The 26,965-nt window shown below is 41.2% G+C and overlaps 1 protein-coding gene across 27 annotated transcripts in view; it reads right to left on the bottom strand.

Moving 5' to 3' along the window:
• The window catches only part of TTN (titin), a 245,118-nt gene that overhangs the window by 18,441 nt on the left and 199,712 nt on the right, over positions 1–26,965 (bottom strand). For all 27 annotated transcript variants that reach the window (XM_065637181.1, XM_065637152.1, XM_065637169.1 and 24 more), the window contains 14 exons: positions 9,853–26,958; positions 9,227–9,523; positions 8,536–9,123; positions 8,135–8,437; positions 7,690–7,986; positions 6,942–7,229; positions 6,555–6,854; positions 6,157–6,459; positions 5,695–6,000; positions 3,822–5,588; positions 3,429–3,725; positions 2,571–2,858; positions 2,179–2,478; positions 35–2,101 (listed from right to left, as the gene is read on the bottom strand). In XM_065637181.1, the coding sequence (XP_065493253.1) occupies positions 35–2,101; positions 2,179–2,478; positions 2,571–2,858; positions 3,429–3,725; positions 3,822–5,588; positions 5,695–6,000; positions 6,157–6,459; positions 6,555–6,854; positions 6,942–7,229; positions 7,690–7,986; positions 8,135–8,437; positions 8,536–9,123; positions 9,227–9,523; positions 9,853–26,958 (24,507 nt within the window). The remainder of the gene's footprint in view (positions 1–34; positions 2,102–2,178; positions 2,479–2,570; positions 2,859–3,428; positions 3,726–3,821; positions 5,589–5,694; positions 6,001–6,156; positions 6,460–6,554; positions 6,855–6,941; positions 7,230–7,689; positions 7,987–8,134; positions 8,438–8,535; positions 9,124–9,226; positions 9,524–9,852; positions 26,959–26,965) is intronic.

Raw genomic sequence — 26,965 nt, 5'->3', positions numbered from 1 at the left:
GGAAAATACCAAATTTTAAAAGTGTTTCACTTACCAAATGGATGCTCAGCAACTATTGGTTTTGATTCAAGGGGTTTGCTGACACCAAATCTGTTTTCTGAGCTTACTCGGAAACTGTACTCCTGGTATTTTGTGAGATGAGTGACTTTGATCTGTGTACGCTTCACACTGGAATTTACCAGCTGCCATGCTGTTGTGCCAGATTCACGTTTCTCTACGATGTAGTTTGTAATGTCACTGCCACCATTATCTTCAGGTTCTTTCCAGGTCAATACACAGGATTCAGCAGAGACAGATGATATTTCAATTGGGCCAGTGACAGGACCTGGTCTTCCTATGACTACCACTGTGACAGTAAATGTTTTCACACCAGCAGTGTTTTCAAGTGTGAGGTAGTATTTACCGGAGTCACCTCTCATACTGTCCTTTACAGTCAGTGTGGTTCTATCTTTTGTTGTCTTGATGGTCACTCTCTCCGTTTCCTTCAGCCTCATCTCCTCAAGTTTCCACGTCACTTTGGGAGCTGGGCGCCCACTGATTGGTATATCAATAGTAAAGGTGCTTCCAGCCTTGCATGTTATGAGCTGTCTGCTTATTTCACTGAGATCTGCTGTTGGTTCAATTTGTGGCTCCTTAATAATAACAGAAGAGAAGGCTTCTCTTGCCTCACTGTAGCCAGCATCATTCTTTGCCTTGACCCGGAACTCATATTCAGTGTTCTCCACAAGGCCTTCAACAGTGAAAGTAAGTTGTTTGGTTTGTCCAGCTTCAATCCAGGAGTCAGATCCCTTTTGTTTCATTTCAATAAGGTATCCAGTAACACGGCTACCACCATCATGATCAGGTTTAAGCCAAGCTAAAACTACAGAAGATTTGGTTGTATCAACAATATCTAGTCTCTTAGGTGGAGCAGGTTCTTCTGTGGCTACAACTGGTTCTGTTAATTCAGAGGGTTCACCTACACCATATTCATTTTCTGCTGACACTCGGTAGTAATACGGCAGGCCTTCTGCCAGATCAGTGACCTTAAAGATTTGTCGAGTGCACTTTGAACTCACCACTTGCCAGCTACGACGGCTTGCTTCCCGTTTTTCCACAACGTAGTGGTGGATACGTGAACCTCCATCCAGAACAGGAGCATCCCACATTAAAGTAATAGATTGTCGAGTCACATCTTTAAATGTAATAGGACCTGGTGGACCAGGTGTGTCTAAAACTTTGACAGTAAATGTGATGGACTTACTTCCACTGTTGTTTTCCACAGTAAAGACATACTTTCCAGCATCATTTCTATTGCAATCCTCCACAGTCAATGTGCTGAATGAATCAGTTGTTTGAATGTCAGCACGCAAGCTAAGATTAGCATCTGCTTTGGACCACACAGCAGTAGGAACGGGTCTTCCAGAGAAGGCAATAAATAGACGAATGCTTGCACCTGCTCTTACAATATGAGTCTGCTTGAAGTTTGCATCGATATCAATTTCAGGTGCAGAAAGCCTGTCCACAGTTTGGACTGAAGCAGGAATTTCACAACTTTCTCCTTTGCCAGCACCATTGACAGCACTAACTCTGAATTTATAGTGTTCTCCTGCCTCCAAATCAACAACGGTATATTTAGTAGCAATAACAGTCTCTGCATTGACTTTCTGCCATGCTTCAAGATCAGCTTTGCACATCTCAATGATGTACCCAATTATTTCCATGCCTCCATCAAAAACGGGCTTGGTCCACTCCAAGGTTACACTAGTCTTCGATGTATCTATCACCTTTACAACATTAGGAGCACTTGGTGGGCTGACTGGTTCTCTACATTTAACCAGCTTTGAAACATCACTTGGAGGTCCAACTCCTGCAGCATTTTCAGCCATGACACGGAATTCATACTCATTGCCTTCAATAAGGCCAGTGACTCTGTGCCTGTTCTCAGTAATGGGCCTCTTACTGGATACTTTAACCCAGCGCATGCTCTTCTTTTCTCTCCTTTCTAGAATATATTCATTTATCTCGCTTCCGCCATCTGATTTTGGTCTTGCCCATGTGAGCGTGATACTGTCTCCTGTTACATTGGTAGGCTCTGGAGTTCCTGGTGCATCAGGGAGAGCTAAAGAAAGAAAAATGTCATTAGAAAACAAGATGGTAACTCCACAGTTATTTCTACAGAATGTAGTGGAAACTTACTGTAAGGTATTTGTGCGGTAACTGGATCAGACTCCAATGGTCTGCCAACTCCAAATTTGTTCACTGCAGAGACACGGAACTGGTACTCGTTGCCCTTAATTAATTTAAGTGCAGTGTAGCTGCAAGCTTCACATTTATCTTCAACTAATGCCCAAGCAATCCTGCTGGTTTCACGTTTTTCAATTACGTAGTGAGAAATAGAAGCACAACCATCATTAGCTGGAGGCTCCCACCATAATGTGACTTTTTCTCCAGTAATGTTTGTGAAGCGTATCGGTCCACCAACTTTTCCTGGTGTGTCTGCAATTTTAAAAGTTCAGAATTATAATTTGCTGGCACTTAGAATAAAATACTATTTTAAAAGAGCATGCTCAAAGTGTTTGGTGCAGTACCTTGTACTCTGAAGGTAATATCTTCTCGTTTAGTGCCTGATGCATTTTTGGCTTCTACTGTGTACACTCCACGATGATCCCGGGTAGCATCTCTAATGAAGATTGTACTATATCCAATAGCTGTAGTTATTTCTATATTCATTATTTTCTCAATCTCCTTACCATCCTTAAACCATGTCACTTTAGGTACTGGACGTCCTTTAATTAGAGCTTTAAGTCTGATGCTCTCTCCAGCTTTAACAGTAAGGCCTTCGAAGTGCTCAGGGCCAAATTCAATAGTTGGAGCAACTGAAAAAGGAAAATATAATTCAATTCCCATATAGCTAAGTATTTTTTTCCTGATACTGTTTTTAATGTATTACTAATAAAATATTGTTGTATGTAGAATTCTTTCACTTAGAAAAACGGCATTCTCTAAAAAGCAGTTATGATATAAACTATAAACCTTCTTTTTTCCTGTAAGCACATAGTTCATCATATTAACTATACAGGAAAGACACCATTAATATATGCTCTTACAGTATGCCAAGCTACCTGAAGCACATTTTCATTTCTAAATTATTCAGTGCATCAGAATATTACAGTTCATCATTTTTTGCAATTTTGCTGCTGCTGCTGCTTATCCAACACAAATGTAGAGAGCCATGCCTTTCAGCAATTGATTGTGTATGTCTGCCAGATTTGAGTCTTTAATTTAGACCCTCCCACCTTGGAGGACAAACAGAAATGCTCTGAGTTGCTGGAAGGACCTCAGTCACACATTCTTCCTTCCTTGGCCTCCCACTTCCAATCAGTAGAGCCAGAAGATGTAGCTGGCTTCAGTACCCAAATATAAGCATATTAAGAAATAATTCTTACTGTTTTCATCTCTGGTCATGATATAGCCTGAAGACTGTGAAGGCGGGCTGATTGTACCAACAGCATTTCTTGCAAGCACTCTGAACTCATATCGATCACCCGAACTGAGTCCTGTAACTGTATACTGGCATTCACTGACATCAGTAAAGTTACACCTGAGCCAACGGTCTTCACTTCCTTGCCGTTTCTCAATGCTGTAGGCCACGATCTTACTGCCTCCATCACGCAGTGGGGGAGTCCATTTAAGGGTGACTGTTTCCCTGGTGACATCAATGTAATCTGGAGTACCAGGTGGGTCTGAAAGGAAAATAATTAAAATTGATTTTTATTACCACTCACCAGAGTTTTACAAGACTAGAATCTTCTTGGATGAATGATTGATCATTCACTCACCCACTGGAGAGACTGCCGAGGTAAATTTGCTTGGCTCACTAGCTCGGCTTAGACCTGCAGTGTTTTCCGCATATACTTGGAACTGGTAATCCAGGCCCTCAAGCAGTCCGGTAATCCTGTATTCTCTGCTAGATATTAACGCAACATTAACCTTCTGCCACAAAATACTGTTTCTTTCCTTCTTTTCAACGTGGTATCCAATAATCTCTGAACCACCATCATAAACAGGGGCATCCCAAGATATGGTCATTCCATCAGCGGTTACGTTGTATACAACAGGCTTGCCTGGGGCACCTGGTGGTCTAAACTGATGCTTTGCCACAACATCTACTGAGACAAGAGATGGGCTCACTCCGTATCTGTTTTCTGCACGAACTCTAAACTGATACTCAGTGTCTTTAACAAGGTTGGGTACTTTGAAAGTTGTTCTTGCAGCACTTGAACACACCAACTTCCAGTTCATTTGTGAAGTTTCTCTCTTCTCAATACTGTACCCAGTAATTTCTCCTCCCCCATCATCCTCAGGAGCTTCCCATGACAAAACTACACTATCTGCTTTGATTTCATCTAGTCTTAAGGGTCCTTTTGGTTTAGATGGAGGGCCAAGAGTGATGACAGTGATTGTGAATGATTTTCTGCTAACTACATTATCAAGAATTAAAGTATATTTGCCACCATGCTCCTTTTTCACATTCTTGATGCTTAAGCTTATCTTGTTTTCAGTTTTCTTGAAACGAAGATGTTCAGTTTCTTTAAGAGGGAGGTTGTCCTTGAGCCAGCTCATTGATGGCTTAGGTTTACCTTTATAGGGCAATTCAATGTGCAGGTTATGTCCAATTCTTACTGCAATTTGACCTCCAGGAATATCAGAAAGGTCAGCCTCAGGTGTTATTATATGTTCTTTCACTGTAATGGGTCCAAGAGTAACACCATCACTCATGCCTTTTTCATTTTTAGCAAAGACTCTGAATTCCATGACAGAAAGCTCTTTAAGTCTCTCAACTTCAAATTCACAGCTCTTGCTTGTGCCTGCATATGTCCATTCTTTTTCTTCCTGCAGTTTCTTTTCGATAACATAGTCTGATATAATGCTACCACCATCATAGTCAGGTTTGCTCCACTGCAGTTTAACAGAGGTCTTTGTAGAATCTTTCATGGCTAGGTCTTTTACAGGTCCAGGTATGTCCGCAGCTTTCACTGGTTCAGATGTCTCACAGGGTTCACCCCGTCCAATTTCATTTTCAGCAAGAACACGGAAGAAGAATGCAGTCTTCTCTGACAGGTTAGTTAACTTAAAGGTGGTATGAGAACACTTTGTTGTTACAGTTGACCAGGCCCTCTTTGTTGCATCCCTTTTTTCAACAACATAATTTGTTATTTCAGAACCACCATTAATGAGAGGTGGCTCCCATACCAGTGTCACTGTGCCACGAGAAACATGCTTAAGCTGCAGCTTCTGGCAGGCAGATGGTGTGTCAAGTACTTTTACATTCACAAATGATGATTTTGCTTCTCCAACTCCATTTTCAATTGTAAGAACATATTTTCCTGTATCATTTCGAGTAACTTGAGGAATAGTAAGTAGTGTAGATGATTCTGTGTTCTGGATGATATATCTTTCATCAACCCCAAGATTCTTGTCACCCATTCTCCATGTGACTGTTGGAGGAGGTCTTCCTTTGAATGGAATCATTATTTGCACATCTTCACCTGCTTTAGCAACAATAGAGGTCCGGAGAGCAACATCCAGATCGATCTCTGGTGCCACTGTGGAAAAAAGCAAAAATTAATAGTGCATACTTGGAATGTAAAATAGTAAATGCTTTGAAAAACAAAACAAAACACAATGATAAATCACTGAAAAGTACAGTACCAAGAATATCTTTAGCTTGAACAGGTTCCGTCATTTCAATAGGTTCTCCTTGTCCAGCACAATTGATAGCAGACACACGGAAATAGTAATTAATGCTTGGCTGAAGGTGGGATACAACATACTCAGTTGTCCTCACTTCTCCCTTAGTACTGACTACAGTCCATTCTTGCTCTTCACCTTCCCTTTTCTCCACCACATAGCTGGTAATTGGACTCCCTCCATCGTAAGCAGGTTTAATCCAGCCAAGGGTGACAGATGTCTTGGTTGTGTCCACAACCTTCAACTTTGTTGGTGAGCCTGGCTTATCTGTAAGTGACAGTTTACAGAGGGAAAAAAGAATCAGATGCCATATTTACAAAGAGGAATAAAATCTGCCCTTAGTTAAGTTGGTGGAATCCCATCCTAATTGCTCACTGTCCATTGGTTTCTAGCCAATTAGAAATACTGCACATTGTATCTTACCAACAGGATCTGCGGCTTTGTAGAAGTCAGAAGCTTCAGAGAACGGGCCTTGTCCAGCTGCATTGACAGCACAAACTCGGAAATGATATTCGCTGTTTTCCGTCAGACCTGTTACTTTCTGTCTGGTGTCCCGAATGGTTTCTTTAGTAACCTTGAACCAACTCAGACTCTTCTTGTCACGCTTCTCAAGAAAATATCCTGATACTTCACTGCCTCCATCAACAGTGGGCCTATTCCAGACAACAGTCATAGAATTCTTGGTTATCATTGTGACTTCTGGTACACTAGGTGGTCCAGGTGTAACTGAGTGAAAAAAAAAATGTGTCAGTAGATCAGTACAACTTACAAATAATACAGAAGACAATTCAATTACGTAAGTTATTTTATATGTTTCTTACCAAATGAATTTTTGGCTATAACAGGTTCAGACTCCAGTGAATCACCAATTCCAAACTTGTTCACACCACGGACACGGAACACATATTCATTTCCTTTGATGAGCTTTGTTGTAGTTATGATACACCCCTCCAGTTTTTCAGAAATTAAAGACCATACAACCCGACTCGTCTCCCGCTTTTCAACAACATAGTGTGTTACAGGTGCACCACCATCATCTTCTGGTGGGTCCCACATTATTGTAATCTTTTCAGCAGTGACTGTCTTAAACTGTATAGGTCCACTTGGGGGTCCTGGCTTGTCTGTGGAAGGCAGAAGAAAGAAGATGTTAAGTATTTATTACTGAATTATTGTTTAATAGCATAATACAGTTGTATCTCAAGACATACCAAGTATCTGTAGTCTAACATGAGCTGATGCTGAACCCATGGCATTTTTCAATTTTAATTCATAGGTGCCACTATTGAGTCGAGTTGCATCCTTGATGAATATAGAAGCAAATTCCGTTGTGTTTTCAATAGAAACTAGTGAAGTGGTTTGTACTTCATTGCCATTTTTGAACCATTCAATTGTGGGTATAGGCTTGCCTGAGATGCCTAGTTTTAGCTTAACTGAAGTTCCTGCTTTATATTTCACCACTTCTGTATATTCTGGTGGCACATCAATTTCAGGTGCACCTTAAAAAATATAAGAATAAGTTTAAAACATACTTATTTTAGACTTGTATATAATTAAAACAAAAATAAAAGTGCTTTATTTAAGATAATAGTTACAGGCATTTTATTAATACAGATCAAAATAAATATAGCATTTATAACTTAAATTGTAAACCTAGAACAAGTTAGAACTGATCCTACCAAAAAAAGGCAACCACTTGTATAAACATAACTACTTTGGTCATGGGGCATGGCAGATTTCTGTTGCTCAAAGAATGAAGATACCATAAGACTTTAAAAATGCAAACACAAAGACGTTCATTACAATCATGCCCAAATATCTCAGTCATTCAAGCTTATTGAATCAATCACTGTAAATTAGCCTTCCATATTTAAAAGACTATGGTTCTACAAAACAGTGCTGCCTTTAAGCTTCCTAGTATCACAAAATGATACTGTTAGATCATTGCAAAACACTTACCATATGTATCAACACATGTGATAGGACCCACAACATCTGAGGGATTACTAATGGAACCAATGGCATTCTTAGCAAAGACCCGGAATTCATAGCGGGAATTCTGTGTCAGACCAGATACTGTGAACTGAGTCTCAATAACATTAGTGAAGCTAGCTTTTGTCCATCTGCCATCTGGAAGATCACGTCTTTCTACGATGTATCCAGTGATCTTGCTACCACCATCAAATGCTGGCTTCTGCCATGACAGAGTGATAGCGGTCTTGGAAATATCTGAGACACGAACGTTTCTTGGTGGTTCTGCAGTAGGAAACAAAAGGATATTGCTAATGAATAACAGCTGCTTTGGATATTGGCTTACTATACATGATGGAATATCACAGGGGGTAATAAAAAAAAAATCACTAGTTAAATTGTTGGGCTTCTTTATTTTCTAGGGAATACATACCACAAGCATCAATTGCAAGGACTGGATCAGAAGGATGGCTTGCTTTTCCAATGCCAGCTGCATTTTCTGCATAAACTCTAAATTCATAGATAAGGCCAGCGCTGATGGTGGTGACTTTGAAGTGAGTTGTGCGAATGAGGGTCTTGTTAGCCTTCTGCCATAATATGCTATTCCTGTCTTTCATTTCCAGGTGGTATCCAAGGACTGCACTGCCACCATTAGTGACTGGTTCATGCCATCCAACAGTAATACTCTCTCGGGTGACATTCGTGATCCATGGTGTGGAAGGAGGGCCTGGGGTAGCTGATGATATCAAAAGAAGTAATTAATTGTTAAAAAATATATTTTAAACATCAGAGCATTAAAACATCGACCTATAGCGTGAGAAGCATATTACTCACTGTAAGGAAGCTTGACGACCACACATTGTGAGTCTATGTGGTCACTGATGCCAAAGCGATTCTCAGCTTTGATGCGGAATTGGTATTCTTCTCCTCTTGTGAGCTTCATAACTTTGATAACAGTTCTAGCAACAGTTGCAGACACTTCAGACCAAGCAGCAGTACTTGTTTCTCTTTTCAGTACAATATAGTTGGTAACTTGACTTCCACCATCATAAGCTGGCGGCTGCCATCTGAGCGTTACACTCTCTTCAGTGATATCACTAAGGACAACAGGACCAACAGGAGGACCTGGTCTATCCAGCACGACAATGTTAACAAATGACTTTGTGGTGCCACTTGAGTTGGCAGCAGTAATGTCGTATATGCCAGCATCAGCAGCCACACTTTCTTTAAGGTTAATTATAAGACTTTCTGCAGTGGTTTCTGTGTGAAATCTCATGGTAGGTTTCAGTGGAACACCATCTCTAGACAATGTCACCTTTGGCACTGGTTTTCCAGAAACTGGAATTTCAACTTTCAGGTTTGACCCTGCTCGAATATATACGGTGTTATGAGGGAAGCCCCTCATGTCAATCTCAGGAGATTCTGAAAAAGAAAACATTTTCAAACCATTAAAAAATGTTGTTTCTTTTTACATATGAATCCAATTTAACTTTTATCAACTTTTGTCACATGTCAGGAAGCATACCTAATTGTTCTTTAACTGTGACAGGGAGCAGTAGTTCTTTAGGATCACTTAAACCAGCTTGGTTTTCTGCAGACACTCTGAAGAAATAGTCAACATTCTCCTTAAGACCATGGACAACATGATGAGTTGTCTTTACAACTGCACACTTAACCCATTTTTGCTGTCCTTTCTCAAGAGCTTCAATGAAGTAGCTCACAATTCTGCTTCCACCATCGTGTTCTGGTTTTAGCCATGAAAGAGAAACACTGTCCTTTGTGACATTTGTTACTCCAAGTTTTTCTGGTGGGCTGGGTTTTTCTGAGAAAAAAGTGCAACAGGTTAAGCAAAATAGAAAGCATTTACTTTTCATATTAGCAATTACACAGGAATGCCATCTGGATTGAGAAAATGTGATTTTTAAATGAATTTGTATATTAGAAACATTTCAAGTAAATGTAAGCAAAATTTTAAATTCAAGCTATTATTTAGCTCTTTTTCTTTTGTAAAACCACAGACATACCTTCTACAAAGTTATTTTTTTCTTCTACTGTAAACAGATTTAATACTTTTTATATTATTTTGAAGTAAACATTTTAAAACATGTATTGTTTTAAATATTAACAAATATTTTTCTTAGTAAAACTTACCCGTTATTTTTGTTCCTTCCTTGGTCTCAGAAGGCACTCCAACACCATACTCATTTTCTCCAGAAACTCGGAAGTAGTAAATGGCACCCTCTTGCAAACCAGTCACTTTGTAGGACAGGCGATGACAATTGTTTGTCACAGTGACCCATGCTTTTTTGCTAGCTTCTCGTTTTTCAATAACATAGTTCTTTACAGGTGCCCCACCATCATTTTCAGGAACATCCCAAGATAACACAGCAGATTCTTTAGTTACATCTTTTGTTGCAATATTAGATGGTGGGCCAGGAGTATCAAGAACTTTGACAATTAAAGTCAAGGTAGCAGTGTTCAGGATGTTTTGCAATGTTAATGTGTATTTTCCTGAATCATTTCTTGTTGCTTTTTCAATAGTTAGAGATGTGCGATTATCTGAAGTATCGATGCTTGCTCGCGTGCGGAGATCAGTGTCTGGTTTGTTCCATGTTACATTTGGGACTGGTTTGCCTCTGAAAGGAACAGTCATTGTGAATGATTCACCAGCCTTTACAATTAAAGTCTTCCGCATTTCACTGTCAATATCAAAGGCAGGTTCTTCTTCTCTTTCTTTTGCCACCTCAGGTTCCGAGACATCACTTGGTTCACTGACACCCATTTTGTTAATGGATTTCACTCTAAAGACATACTCAGAGCCTGATACTAAGCCAGTTATGGTGTATTCTGTGCCTCTTAAGTTCTGAATAGCAGTTGTCCAGTCAGTTTCATCAGTTTTCTTGTATTCAACTGTATATCCTGTTACTGGAGCACCTCCATCGAACAGTGGCTTTGTCCAACCAATTGTGATATTTGTCCTTGTAGAATCCATAATCCTAGGTTTAGATGGGGGAGATGGGAGGAAGGTCGGATCTTCTGCCCGTATCAATGGTGTGGTTTCACTTGGAAGACTAAGGCCAGCAGCATTTTCTGCATAAACCCGGAATTCATATTCACATCCTTCACGAAGACCAGATGATTTCACCCTTAAATCATAAACTGGCTTTTTGTTTACACGAATCCACCTTAGGCTAGTTTTCTCACGCCTTTCAATTACATAGCCAGAGATCTCATTGCCTCCATCAGACTCAGGTCTTGCCCAGCACAGAGTTATTGAATCTTTGCTCACACTGGTGATCTCTAAAGATGTAGGTGAACTTGGAACTGTAAATGGGTCTAGGGCTTTGACAGCCACACTTTCTAAAGGCTCACCAACACCATATTTGTTAACTCCCATTACTCTGAAAATATACTCATTACCCTTCAGTAGTTTTGTCACTTTACAGGATGTTGTTTTAAGCTCTGCTTCACAGAGTGTCCAGGCAATTCTGCTGGTCTCACGTTTTTCTACAATGTAATAATCAATGTCTGCACCACCATTTTCTTGAGGGGGTCCCCATGATAAATGGCACTTTTCAGCAGTAAGGCCATTTATTTCTAATGGGCCTGCAGGTGGGCCAGGTCTATCAAGTACTTTGCAATTAATTGCCAAAGATTTTGTTCCTGCAACATTTTGTAATGTTAGTACATACTGTCCTGAATCACCTCGGATACAGTCCTTAATGGTTATTGCAGTAGTGTGATCTGTTGAGGCTATTTCAACTCTGGCTTTTCCTTCAAGCTCCTTGCCATCCTTTGTCCATGAAATCACTGGTATTGGCCGTCCTGCAAGATCAGCATTGACTTTGAACACTTCTCCAGCTTTCACAACTACAACATCCCTGAATTTGGCATCCACCATAATTCTTGGAGCCTCTACATCATCTTTTACAGTTACAGGTCCAGTTGATTCAGATGGCTGACTGAAGAGTCCAGCAGCGTTCTTAGCAATCACGCGGAATTCGTATCGCTGGTCTTCTGTAAGTCCACCTACGTCAAAGTATGTTTCTTGCACATTAGTAAAATTACATTTTAACCAACGACCATCTGGTAATTCTCTGCGCTCGATAATATATCCTGTTACTTTAGCTCCACCATCATATTCTGGTTTAGCCCATTTCAATGAGACACTTGTTCTTGTAATATTGGTCACTTCTGGCTGACCAGGAGGATCACATGGATCTCTTGCAGCAACTGGTTCACATGATTTACTGCATTTGCCTATTCCGGCAATGTTTTCAGCATACACACGATATTCATACAGCAGTCCTTCATCAAGACCTGTAACTTTCATTTGTGTATCAGTTATAAGGCTCTTGTTGACTTTTGTCCAAAGAATGCTGCTTCTTTCTTTACGCTCCAAGTGATATCCTAGTACTCTGCTACCTCCATCATTAACTGGTACCTGCCAAGTTACAATCATGAAAGCTTTAGTTGCATGTGCCACCTGAGGAGTTCCAGGTGGTCCTGGAGGCTTAAACGGATACTCTGCCACAACAGAAGGAGAATTAGCATAAGTGCTTTTCCCATAGCGGTTTTCTGCACAAACACGGAACTGATATTCAGAGCCAGTGGTGAGTCGAGATACTTTAATTGACGTTCTAGCAACTGCTGCAGATACTACATCCCATGTTGTTGTGGTAGTGTCTCGCTTCTCCACAATGTAATTGCTAATATGACACCCACCATCATAAGCTGGAGGCTTCCAAGACAGAGTTACACTATCAGCACTAACTTCATCAATATGTACATCAGTTGGTGGTCCTGGTCTGTCAAGGACAACTACAGTTAAAGAAGCTGTTGTTGATCCGGCAGTATTTGAAAGATGTAATTCATAATGTCCCAAATCTTCATTTGAAGCTTCCTTGATGGACAGCGAAGTTGAAGTCTTTGATGTCTGAACATTTACCCTGGTTGTCTCTTTTAAGGGATTCCCATCCTTTTTCCAGCTAACCGTTGGAAGAGGTCGCCCTCTGAATGGCACATCAATCTTAAGATCATCTCCAGCTTTCACAGTGAACGTGTTGAAAAGGAGTTCAGCAGATGGCTGGATTTCAATATCTTTTGCAATGACTGGGACACCAAGTTCTCTTGGATCACTTTTTCCTTTTTCATTAACAGCAATCACTCTGAAACTGTATTCTTCTCCCATACTTAAGCCTGTTATTGTTGCTTCTAATGTTTTCACCTGTGTACATGCACTCCATTTTGTACTTCCTTTAGATTGCATTTCTACTATATAACCAGTAATTTTACTGCCACCATCGCTCTCTGGCTTTTCCCATTTAATTGAAACAGAGTTGCGAGTCACATCAACAAGAACAACCTTTGCAGGTGGAGAAGGTGGTTCAGAAACCTTAATTGGGTCAGGTGTTTCTGCTGGTAAGCCAACTCCATATTCATTTACAGCTAGAACACGGAAGTAATAACTACATCCTTCTTGTAGTTGAGTAATTTTGAAGGAATTCTTAGTGCAGTTGTTTGTAATTGTGGCATATGCCTTTCTTGTGGATTCTCGCTTTTCAACTACATAGTTGGTAATTTTAGCTCCACCATCAATAAGTGGTGGTTCCCAGGCTAATATTACAAAATCTTTCTTCACTTCTCTGATTGTCAGGTTTATAGGTGCACTAGGTGTGTCAAGTACTCTGACATTAACAAAAGCTGATTTTTTGCCACTGTTGTTCTCTAAAGTAAGATTGTATCTGCCACTATCAAATCTATTCACATTGTCAATGACCAGCATTGTATAGGAACTGGTGACTTCAATCTGGGCTCGCTCACTAATTGTTCCTTCTGCTTTCTCCCATTTAACTTCAGGTTCTGGTCTTCCTTTGATGGTGACAAACAGGCGTAGTGTACCACTAGCACGTACAGTGACTACTTTTCTGAGATCTGCATCAAGTTCAATTTCAGGAGGTTCAATCTTGTCTGCTGCTATGACTGTACCAGGTATAGTAGCAGGTTCTCCTACTCCTTCTGAGTTGATGGCACAGATGCGGAAGTTATACTCCTGGTTCTCTTTAAGTTTTGTTACAGTGAACTGGTTTGCTTGTAGGCCTGTTGGTGGGGTGCAGATAGTCCATTCATCAGCAGCAGCTTCTTTTACTTCTACTACATATCCCTTAACTGGAGCACCGCCATCATAAATGGGCTTACTCCAGGCAAGGGAAACTGATGACCTGGAAGTGTCTGTAACCTTTGGATTGCTTGGCGGACCTGGTGGATATAATACATCACAAGCACGATAGAAAATGGATGGCTCACTGGGTTCCCCTACCCCTGCAGCATTTTCAGCAGAAACTCTAAATTCATAGAAATGCCCATCGGTAAGACCTGTTACTCGGAATCGCAAGTCTGAAAGCCTTTTCTTATTGCATTTGGTCCACCGGATACCATCTTTATCTCGTTTTTCAAGTATGTAACCTTCAATTTCAGCTCCCCCATTGTCTTCTGGGCGACCCCACGTTACCACCATAGAATCTTTTGTGATTGCTGAAACTTCAGGTGTCGAAGGAGGACCAGGGGGTTTGTATGGATTACGAGCCACAATTGGCTCAGATTCCAAGGGTTCGCCAATTCCATATTTGTTCACTGCCATTACACGGAAAATGTACTCATTGCCAGCAAGGAGTCTAGTTACTTTGTGGCTTAGAGCCTGCACATCTGTTGCTACTTGTGTCCATGAAAGTCTGCTTGTCTCTCTCTTCTCAATGATATAATGTGAGATATTAGAACCACCGTCATGTAAAGGTGGAGCCCATGCCAAGTAGCATTTTTCTGCAGTGACACCTGTAACATTCAAAGGTCCTTCTGGAGGTCCTGGCCTGTCAAGCACTTTTACAGTGATTGGTATAGATTTTGTGCCACCAACATTTCTAAGGTTAAGAGTATAGTGACCTCCATCTACTCTTATACAGTCTTTGACAGTAAGAGTTGTTTTCTGAATGGTAGATTTAATTTCCATTCTTGCAGTTGCTTCTTCAAGGTCTTTTCCATCTTTTGACCATGTAATGTCAGGAATAGGTTTGCCATGGATATCAGCTTCAAGAACAAAGGTTTCTCCAGCATGAACAACAATGACATCTTTGTATTTAGGATCCAGTGAAGCCCCTGGTGCTTCAATTTCATCTCTGGCAGTAATGGGCCCTGTACTTTCAGATGGTTCACTCAAGCAACCTGCTGCATTTCTTGCAATTACTCTAAATTCATATCGTTGGTCTTCAACAAGACCACTTACTGTAAATTCTGTTTCCAATACATTTGTAAAGCTGGCTTTCATCCAGCGACCATCTGGTAGTTCTTTCTTTTCTACAATATAACCAGTTACTTTGCTTCCACCATCATATTCTGGTTTTTTCCACTTCAGCGTGATATTATTTCTTGTAACAACAATGGCTTCTGGGCGGCCAGGCGGGTCACAAGGATCTCGGGCAACGTACAATTCTGACACTTTGCTGACTTTGCCAATGCCAACAATGTTTTCAGCAGAAACTCTGAACTCATATTCAAGACCTTCTTCAAGGCCATCTGTTTTATATTTGGTGTCTGCAATGAGTGACTTGTTCTGTTTTGTCCAAAGAATGCTGTTCTTATCTTTACGTTCAAGATGGTAGCCAAGAACTTTGCTTCCTCCATCATTAACTGGTTCATGCCATTCTACAATCATATGGTCCTTGGAAGCTGCTGTTACAAATGGTGTTCCAGGTGGCCCAGGCACCTTGTAGGGGTATTGCACAACAACTGGTTTAGAATCCAAAGGAGAGCTCTTCCCATATCTATTTTCAGCAGTAATCCTGAACTGGTATTCAGAACCTGTTTTAAGCTTTGTTGCTTTGATAGTTGTTCTTGCAACAGTTGCTGACACGATGCTCCATGTAGTAGTACTTGTGTCACGCTTTTCTACTATATAGTTGCTTATCTGACAGCCGCCAGTATAATCAGGTGGATCCCATGATAAAACAACAAAGTCTGCACTAACTTCATCAAAGCGGACAGGTCCTCGTGGTGGGCCAGGCTTTTCCAGCACAATTATGCTCAGGTGCTCTGTTGCCGTACCTGCTGTGTTTGTTGCTGTTACTGTATATTTACCGAAGTCGTCTTTGTTGCTTTCTTTAATATTTAAGATAGTTGATGTTGATGTATCCTGAATGTGTAATCTGGTTGTCTGTTTCAGTGGCTGCTCATCTTTTGTCCAAGTAATAGTAGGTTTGGGTCTACCTATAAATGGTACTTCTACCTTCAGGTCTTCTCCAGCCTGTACACTGTATGTATTAAACATCAATTTGAAACTTGGTTCAATTGTCAAGTCTTTAGCTATCACAGGAATTCCAAGTGCTCTGGGATCGCTTTTGCCTTTTTCATTGTAGGCAATCACATGAAATTGATATTCCTGTCCTGGGCTCAAACCAGACACCACCGCATTGCATGTTTTTGTCTCACTAACAACACTCCATTTTTCTGCTCCTTTAGGCAGCATTTCAACAATGTATCCCAAAATTCTGCTACCCCCATCATGTTCAGGTTTTTCCCATGTAAGGGATGCACTTCTCTGAGTCACATCGGTGAGTGTTACTTTTCCAGGAGGCAGAGGTGGCTCTGAGGCTTTGACAGCATCCGTGGTTTCAGCTGGAACACCAATTCCAAATTCATTTTCAGCCATAACTCTGAAGTAATAAATTGCTCCCTCTGTAAGGTTTTCAACTTTAAAACTTGTCTTGCCACACTTAGCACTTACATTTGCAAATGCCTTCCTGGTTGACTCACGCTTGTCTATTACATAGTTCTTTACTTTTGCACCACCATCGATAATGGGTGGTTCCCAAGATAATACAGCAGAATCTTTCTTTATATCTTTTACCACTAAGTTTTGTGGTGGGCCTGGTGTGTCCAAGACTTTTACCGTAACAAATGCAGATTTAGAACCGCTGCTGTTCTCCAACTTAAGAATGTACTTTCCAGCATCATTTCTATCACAGTTGTCAATTGAAAGTTGCGTGTAGTTTATGCCTTTATCAATCTGAACTTTTTCTGTGAATTCACCTTCTTCTCGAGACCATGTGATGTCAGGTGTTGGTCGTCCCCTGAATGGTATGTGAATCCTAGCAGACCCGCCAGCTCTAACCACTATCCCTTTCCTTAGCTCTGAATCAATATCAAGTTCTGGAGCTTCAAGTTTGTCTTCAGGTTTAATAGTACCAGGAACTGATGCAGGCTCGCCTACACCAACCTTGTTGAGGGCACACACTCGTAGTTTATATTCTTGATGTTCCGTAAGCTTTTTGATTTCAAATCGAGTGGCACGTATACCTGTCTGTGGAGTAACAAGTGACCATTCATCTTCATCTGCTTTACAAATTTCTACAATGTATCCCTGGATTTCACAACCACCATCATAAATAGGTTTACTCCAACCAAGTGTAACTGAACTTTTGGTGGTATCCACAATATGAGCGTTTGTAGGAGGGCCAGGCTTGAACATGGGGTCACAAGCTTTAAAGTAAGGAGAAACTTGGCTTGGTTCACCCACTCCAGCAGCATTTTCAGCAGAAACTCTGAATTCATATTCATGATCCTCTGTTAATCCTGTAACTCTTAATCGCAAATCTGTAATTCGGCGTTTATTGCATTTTATCCATCTGATGCCTGCTCGGTCCCTCTTTTCTACAATGTAGCCTATGATTTCGCTGCCTCCATCACTATCTGGCCGGCTCCAGCAGACAGTCATAGAATCCTTTGTGATGTTAGTAATTTCCAAGGCCTTGGGTGGTCCAGGAACCACAAATGGATTTTTCATCATTACTGGCACAGATTCTAATGGCTCACCAATCCCGTATTTGTTAACTGCCATAATACGGAAAACATATTCATTTCCTTCTAAAAGTTTTGTTACTTTCAGCATTGTAGGTAAAACCTCTGAAGCAACAACAGTCCATGCCAGGCGACTAGTTTCTCTCTTTTCTACAATGTAATGAGAAATATCACTGCCACCATCATGAAGAGGAGGAGCCCATGCCAATGAACATTTTTCAGATGTAACTCCTGTCACTTGGACCGGGCCCTCTGGAGGCCCTGGCCTGTCCAAGACTTTTACATTTACTGGTACTCTCTTTGTTCCTGCAACATTAGAGGCTTCTAAAATGTACTGTCCACCATCAACTCTAATAGCATCTTTTACAATAATTAATGCACTGAAATCTGTGTTCTTTATTTCACATCTAGCAGTTTCCTCAAGCTCTTTATCTCCTTTGTACCACTTAATGGTTGGTAGTGGCTTTCCGTGAACATCAGCTTCAAGTCTGAATGTTTCACCAGCATTTACAACAATTACATCTTTGTACTTTGGATCCATTGAAATTCGTGGAAGTTCAACTTCATCCCTTGCTGTTATTGGTCCTGTACTCTCAGAAGGTTTACTTATTGCACCTGCAGCGTTCTTTGCAATTACTCTGAATTCGTATCTTTCGTCTTCAGTAAGCCCTGTTACAGTGAACTGAGTTTCAATGATATTTGTGAAGCTAGCTTTCATCCAGCGACCATCTGGTAAGTCACGTTTCTCTACAATATAACCAGTAATCTTACTTCCACCATCATATTCTGGTTTGGTCCACTGTAGAGTAATAGAGCTTCTTTTTATTACGATAGCTTCTGGGCGACCTGGAGGATCACAGGGGTCACGCGCTACGTAGCACTCAGAAACTTTACTTGTTTTGCCTACACCAACAATATTTTCTGCAGAAACTCGGAACTCGTATTCAATTCCTTCTTCAAGGTTATTTGTCTTAAAACTCGTGTCCTGAATAATAGTCTTGTTCACTTTAGTCCACAAAATGCTGTTTTTCTCCTTTCTCTCAAGATGGTAGCCCAGCACTCTGCTGCCACCATCATTTATTGGTTCATGCCACTGTACAACCATGGAGTCTTTTGTAACTGTTGTCACAAATGGTGTGCCAGGAGGTCCTGGTTCCTTGTAGGGGTACTGTGCTACAACGGGTGCAGATTCCAATGCGAAGCTCTGCCCATACCTGTTCTCGGCAAATATTCTGAACTGGTATTCTGAACCAGTTTTCAGTTTAGTCACCTTCAGTGTAGTTCTTGCAACAGTAGCCGAAACTGTTTCCCAAACAGTGGTTGTTGTATCTCTCTTGTGAACAATATAGTTGGTGATTTGGCAGCCGCCTGTGTATGCTGGGGGATTCCAAGACAGGGTAATACTTTCTGCACTTACTTCATCAAACTTCACAGGTCCTACTGGAGGGTCAGGTTTGTCTAGAGTTATGATTTCAACAGAGGCAGACTTTTGCCCAACAACGTTAGCCACAGTGATTTCATAAGTGCCACTGTCCTCTTTGCTAGTTTCTTTAATGTTCAATATAGTGAGATCAGCCATATCGCTAACATTGACTCTTGTTGTCTGCCGTAATGGCTGGCCATCTTTTACCCAGGTGACAGTTGGTTTAGGTCGACCTTGAATTGGTACTTCTACTTTCAGATCTTGTCCCACTTGGATACTATAACTGTGAAAAGCAGGTCTTACATCAGGTTCAATCACCAGGTCTTTGGCAACAATTGGGACTGCAAGTGCCCTAGGATCACTCTTACCCTTTTCATTTACAGCCATAACTCTGAAAAGGTATTCTTCCCCTTGAGTTAGGTTAGTAATAACTGCTTCAAGTGTTTTTACACGAGCACACTCTGACCACTTATCACTACCCTTTGCTTGCATTTCAACAATGTATTGTATGATTTTGCTGCCACCATCATGTTCAGGTTTTGCCCAGCTTAGCGAGACACTGTTTCTTGTGACATCATCCACTGTTATTTTCCCAGGAGGCTGCGGAACTTCAGCAACTTTAATTGGGTCACTTGTTTCCACAGGGAGGCCAATTCCATATTCATTCTCAGCAGAGATTCTAAAGAAGTAATAGCAGCCCTCCTGAAGTTGATCTACTTTCCATGAAGTCTTGTGGCAGTTTGTTACAACAGCTGTATATGCCTTTCTTGTTGCTTCACGCTTTTCAACAATGTAATTCTTTATTTTTGCTCCACCGTCCAAGAGAGGAGGCTCCCATGAAAGTGAAACAGAGTCCTTAGTGATCTCCCTGATTTTTAAATTAACGGGTGCACTTGGGGTATCCAGTACTCTTACACTGACAAAGGCAGACTTTGTTCCACTGCTGTTTTCTAAAGTCAGAGTATACTTCCCAGTATCAAATCTGTTAACATTGTCCAGAACAAGGGAAGTAAAGCTGCTAGTGGTATCAATAATAGCTGTCTCTCTGATCTCACCATCCATTTTACCCCATTTTACTTCAGGTGTTGGACGACCTCTGATGGGAACAAACAATCTTAAGGAACCTCCTGCCCTCACATTTACAATCTTCCTTAATTCCATGTCAAGGTCAAGGTCTGGTGCCTCCATCTTTTCTTCCACAACAACGGAACCTGGAACATCTGCATGCTCTCCAACTCCCACTTTATTAACTGCGCATATGCGGAACTTGTATTCATGTTTTTCCACTAATTTTTCTACTTCCATGTGAGTATTTTTAATTCCAGTTGGAGGGGTACAAATTGCCCATTCACCATCACTTACATCACATTTTTCCACAATGTATCCCTGAATTTCAGAGCCACCATCATAGATAGGTTTACCCCATGAAAGGAAAACTGAAGATCTTGTAACATCCACAACTTTAGGATTATTGGGTGGACCTGGCTTGTAAACAGGATCACACGCTTTGTAGTAAGTGGAAGGTAGGCTTGGTTCACTAAGACCAGCAGCATTTTCAGCTGAGACTCTGTACTCATAATCATGATTTTCTATAAGCCCAGTCACTCTGTATCGCAATTCACTTATCAGGCGTTTGTTACATCTTGTCCAGCGAATACCTTCCTTGTCTCGTTTTTCAAGGACGTAGCCTAGGATTTCACTACCACCATCTGAGGCTGGCCTTTCCCATACAACTATCATAGAATCCTTGGTAATGGCTGTGACTTCTGGTGCCTTTGGTGGAAGCGGCACTACAAATGGGTTCTTTGCGAGTATTGGTTCAGACTCAAGAGGCTCACCAACGCCATATTTATTTACCGCCATGATGCGGAAAACGTATTCATTTCCTTCTAAAAGTTTTGTAACTTTGCAGTTTAGGGTTTGCACATTAGAATCAACAACCGTCCACACCAAGCGACTGGTTTCCCTTTTTTCTACAACGTAATGTGAAATATCGCTACCACCATCTTGTAGCGGAGGTTTCCATGACAGTATGCATTTTTCAGCAGTAATGCCTGTAATTTCAGCAGGTCCTTCTGGTGGTCCAGGTCTATCAAGAACTTTGACATTAACAGGAACTTTCTTTTCACCTGCAACGTTCTTTGCCAGTAGTACATACTGACCACTGTCAACTCTAATGGCATCCTTCACACTAAGGCTTGTTGCAAAATCGGTACTTTTTATTTCCATACGAGCAGTGTTTGTCAGTTCATGATCACCTTTTAGCCACTGAATGGAAGGTATTGGTTTGCCACGAACATCAGCGTCAAGCTTGAATGACTCGCCAGCATGCACTACAATAGTGTCTTTGTATTTTGGATCCATACTTATATGAGGTGGTTCTACTTCATCTCTTGCTGTAATTGCCCCTGAGCTCTCAGATGGTTCACTGAAAACACCAGCAGCATTTCGCGCTATAACACGGAACTCATACCTCTGGTTTTCAACTAGACCAGTTACTTCAAATTGGGTATCAATGACATTTGTAAAGCTTGCCTTCATCCAACGACCGTCTGGTAGCTCCTTCTTTTCAACAACATAGCCTGTGATCTTACTTCCACCATCATATTCAGGTTTCTTCCACTGAAGTGTTACTGAGCTTCTTGTGACAATTATAGGTTCTGGACGACCTGGAGGGTCACATGGGTCGTGTGCAGTATAGCATTCAGATCCTCTACTTGCCTTTCCAATGCCCACTATGTTTTCTGCATAAACTCTGAACTCATATTCAAGACCTTCCTCAAGGCCTGTTGTTTTAAATTTTGTATCTGGGATAGGTGTTTTATTCAATTTAGCCCACAGAATGCTGTTTCGTTCTTTGCGCTCCAAGTGATACCCAATGATCTTGCTACCACCATCATTGACTGGTTCATTCCATTGTACCACCATGCTGTCTTTTGTGACATTTGTTACAAAAGGTGTCCCAGGTGGGCCAGGAACTTTAAATGGGTATTGGGCTATGATTGACTCTGAAGTAAGATAGGTACTCTTCCCATATCTGTTTTCAGCTGCGATTCTGAACTGATATTCACAGCCAGTCTTTAATCGACATGCTTTTATAGTTGTTCTTGCAACAGTGGCTGACACAATCTGCCAAGTGGTGGTGGAAGTGTCTCTTTTTTCTACAATGTAATTATTGATAGAGCTACCACCATCATACTGGGGTGGTTCCCAGGAAATGGTAATACTATCTGCTGTTACTTCATCTACTTTTACTGGTCCAGTTGGAGGTCCTGGTTTGTCAAGGACAACAATATTTAGGGTCTCAGCTGCTTCACCTGCAGAGTTTGTAAGTTTAACTAAATATGCCCCCACATCTTCTCTGCATGCTTCTTTTATTGTTAACACTGTGTTGTTTTCTGAACTTTCTGCATTTACTCTTGTAGTCTGCTTCAATGCCACATTATCTTTATGCCAAAACACTGCTGGTTTGGGTCGACCGACAAAAGGAACATCAACCTTTAAGTCCTCTCCTGCTAGAACACTGAAAGTGGTAAACAGTAGTTTGAAAGCTGGTGGAATCACAAGATCTTTTGCAACGACTGGTATACCCAGCTGGCGAGGATCGCTGATACCTTTCTCATTCTGAGCAGAAACACGGAAGATGTATTCTTCACCTTGGATCAAGCCTGTGATAGTGGCTTCAGTAACTTTTACTGTAGCACAAGTTGACCACTTTTCACTGCCCTTGCTTTGCATTTCTACAATGTAGCCCAGAATTCTGCTACCACCATCATGTTCAGGCTTTTCCCAAGATAAGGATACACTATTTCTTGTCACATCCAACAAAGTTATTTTCCCTGGTGGAAGTGGTCTTTCTGATACTTTTATGGATTCTGAAGTTTCAACTGGAAGGCCTATTCCATACTCATTTTCAGCTAGGACCCTGAAGTAGTAGTTGCAGCCTTCTTGCAGTGAATCGACTTTCCAGCTGGTTTTGTGGCAATTTGCATTAACAGTTGAATAAGCTTTTCTTGTTGATTCACGCTTTTCAACAATATAATTTTTTATTTTAGAGCCACCATCTATGAGAGGAGGCTCCCATGTAAGAGTAACTGATGATTTTGTAACTTCTTTTATTTTCAAGTCTTGAGGTGCCCCTGGGGTATCAAGAACTCTGACATTCACAAATGCTGACTTACTACCTGAGCTGTTTTCAATTGTCAGTATGTATTTGCCGCTATCAAATCTATTTACATTTTCAACAATAAGTAGAGTATAAGAGCTTGTTGATTCAATGCTTGCTCTATCCAAAGATTCCCCATGTTCTCTTGTCCATTTTACTTCAGGTGCTGGTCTTCCTTTAATTGGGACAAAGAGCCTTAGAGTACAGCAGGCTCTAATAGTGACAACTTTACGTAGTTCTGCATCAAGTTCAATCTCTGGTGGTAGCATTCTTTCTTCAGCTTTTGGAGTCCCAGGAACAAGAGCAGGTTCTCCAAGACCTTCAGAATTCATAGCATATATCCGTATTTTATACTCTTGATTTTCTTTCAGATCAGTGATGGTAAAAGATGTGGCCTTTAGACCTATTGGTGGAGTTACAATCTTCCACTCGTCTTCTTCAGGCAGTGCGATCTCAACCATGTAACCTGTGATCTCTGAACCACCATCATATATTGGTTTGTTCCATGCTATTGTAATTGAGGACTTGCTGCTATCCAAAACACGGGGATTACCTGGGGGACCAGGCTTAAATACGGTATCACAGGCTTTATAGAATGGACTTGTTGGGCTTGGCTCACTGACTCCGGCAGCATTTTCAGCCATGACTCTGTATTCATATTCATGGCCCTCTGTCAGTCCAGAAACTTTATAACGTAAGTCAGTAACAACTCGTTTGTTACATTTCACCCATCGTAGACCAGTCTTGTCTCGACGTTCCACAATATAATTAGTTATTGGGCTTCCACCATCAGAATCAGGATGGCCCCAGCAGACAACCATAGAATCTTTTGTAATTGCTGTAACTTCAGGTGTTTTTGGTGGATCAGGTGGCACATATGGATTTACTGCAAGAACAGGCTCTGATTCCAAAGGCTCACCAACTCCGTATTTGTTAACAGCCATAACACGGAAGACGTACTCATTGCCCTTCAACAGCTTAGTAACCTTCACTTTAGTTAATGGAACTTCTGTGGCTACAGCTGTCCACGCCAATCTACTGGTTTCACGTTTTTCAACTACATAATGGTCAATCTTTGCTCCTCCATCATCCAGTGGAGGTAGCCATGACAGCACACATTTTTCTGCAGTGACTTCAGACACAGCCAAAGGCCCTTCTGGGGGACCAGGTCTGTCAAGAACTTTAACATTGAAGATATGCTTGGCAAAGCCACCAGGATTTGTTGCAGTAAGCGTATAGGCACCACCATCTCTTCTTGAAGAATCTTTATTGATAAGAACAGTAGAGAAATCTGCTATTTTTATTTCTAATTTTGCTGTGTCTTCAAGTTCTTTTTCTCCTTTTGTCCATGTCATAGCTGGTGGAGGGCGACCTGAAACATCAGCCTCAAGTCTGAAAACTTCACCTGCTTTCAGCACTAAAGTGTCTTTGTATTTAGCATCCACCCTTATCTTCGGTGGGTCAATGTCATCTTTACAAGTTATTGCATCTGATGGCTCAGAGGGCTGACTAACAGCCCCACCAGCATTCCTAGCAATCACACGGAATTCATAGGCAGCATCTTCTGTCAAACCACTTACAGTGAATTCAGTCTCTAGTATATTGCTGAAATTAGCCTTCAGCCAACGGCCATTAGGAAGGTCTCTTTTTTCAACAGTGTAGCCGGTTATCTTAAAACCTCCATTATATTCTGGTTTAGTCCACTTCAGTGTAACTGCATGTCTTGTAATGTTCAGAGGTATTGGCTTACCAGGTGGATCTATTGGGTCTAGGGCAAACACAGGCTCAGAAGGCTTGCTTGGCTTACTCTTCCCAGCCAGATTTTCTGCTATAACACGGAATTCATATGCAATGCCATCAGTAAGTCCAGTTGATTTAAAGATATTGCCTGATAACAGCATTTTACTTACAGTCTGCCAAAGAATGCTATTTCGTTCTTTTCTTTCAACGTGATATCCCAGAATTGGGCTTCCACCATCAGTAACTGGCTCATGCCAGCTAATGGTCATGGTTTCCTTGGTAACTGCAATCACCTGAGGAGTGCCAGGAGGCCCAGGTACCTTAAATGGGTAGTTGGCAACAACAGACTCTGAAGTAATGGCTGGACCAATTCCATATCTGTTTTGAGCTTTAACACGGAACTGATACTCAACTCCAGTAGTAAGACGAGTGGCTTTAAATGTAGTACGTATCACTGTGGTTGCCAGTTCAGTCCATGTGGTACTGTCCGTTTGACGCATTTCTACAACATAGTTACTTATTGGTACACCACCATCATTCAAAGGAGGCTCCCATGAGAACGTAAGAAAGTCGGATGATATTTCATCAAATTTGATTGGTCCAGTAGGAGGTCCAGGTACGTCATGAACCTGAACTGTGATTACTTCACTAACTTCTCCAACAATATTTTTAGCCGACAGTGGATATTGACCACTATCACTTCGTTTACATTCATTGATGGTTAGTATGGTTGCAGTTGCAGTATTTTCATAATTTACCCTTTGTGTTTGCTTGAGTATCTGGTCTTCTTTCTTCCAAGTCACGGTAGGCCTTGGACGACCAAGCACAGGGATTTCAATCTTGATGTTGTCACCGGCTTTGGCAATGACTGTTTTCTGGTAGATACCACGAAGGTCAAACTCTGGTAGCATTGTTTGCTCTTTGATAATAACTGGCCTGCTTTCTCTTGGAGCACTTCTTCCAGCACTGTTAACTGCCATAACCTGGAATGTATACTCTTCATTTTCAGTGAGATTCTTTACTATGCAGTCCAGTGTTTTTACAGTGGTGATGTGTGCCCACTGGTTGGTTCCTTTTCTCTGTGCTTCAATTACATACCCAGTGATCTTGCTGCCACCATCATGTTCTGGTTTTGGCCAAGCCAGGCTAACTGAGTTCCGTGTTACATCCATAATATTAAGGCTCTCAGGTGGGGATGGTGCTTCAGAAGCTCTTACTGGTTCTGTGGTTTCAGCTGGTTCACCAATACCATACTCATTTTCAGCCAGCACTCTGAAATAGTATTCGCTCCCCTCAGCCAAATTAGGAATCCTGAAGGAACACTTTTGGCAGTTAGTTGTGACTGTTGAATATGCCTTCCTAGTCGATTCACGTTTCTCGACAATATAGTTTGTTATATGTGAACCACCATCTATCAGAGGCATATCCCACTGGAGGGTGATGCTGTCTTTGGTTATTTCTCTAGGCTTAAGGTTTATTGGTGGACCTGGTGTATCCAAGACTTTTACATTTACAAAGCCAGTCTTCTTACCAGCAGCATTTTCAAGAGTCATTACATATTTTCCTGCATCGTATCTGGTGCACTCTGTGACAATTAAGAGTGTGAAAGAGTCTGTATTTTCAATACTGGCACGTCCTTTGAGTGAAACATCATCTTTTGTCCATGTAACTTCTGGAGTTGGACGTCCTTTAATTGGCACAAAAATTCGAATAGTTAATCCAGCTCTAACAACAAGTGTTCTTCTTAGCTCAGCGTCTAATTCAAAGTCAGGAATCTCTTCCCGGTCTTGGATTTCCACATTTGGAATTATTGCTGGTTCACCAACACCTGCAGCATTCATGGCAGAGATTCTGAAATTGTATTTGGCTCCTGTCTGCAGCTGAGCAACAACAAACTGAGTGATTCTTAAAGCAGTCCCTGTCGTGTCTTTTATCCATTCCTCTTCTCCTTCCTTTTGATGCTCTACTATATAGCCAGTGATGTCTAGACCACCATCATAGTGAGGCTTGCCCCAGGCTAAAGATGCACTTGTCTTTGTAGTATCAGTCACTCTTGGATTTGAAGGTGGACCTGGTGGGTCTGAAAA

Source organism: Caloenas nicobarica, chromosome 6 (genome assembly GCF_036013445.1).
Source record: "Caloenas nicobarica isolate bCalNic1 chromosome 6, bCalNic1.hap1, whole genome shotgun sequence".
Taxonomy (NCBI): domain Eukaryota; kingdom Metazoa; phylum Chordata; class Aves; order Columbiformes; family Columbidae; genus Caloenas; species Caloenas nicobarica.
This window is presented reverse-complemented; position numbering and strand designations above follow the sequence as displayed.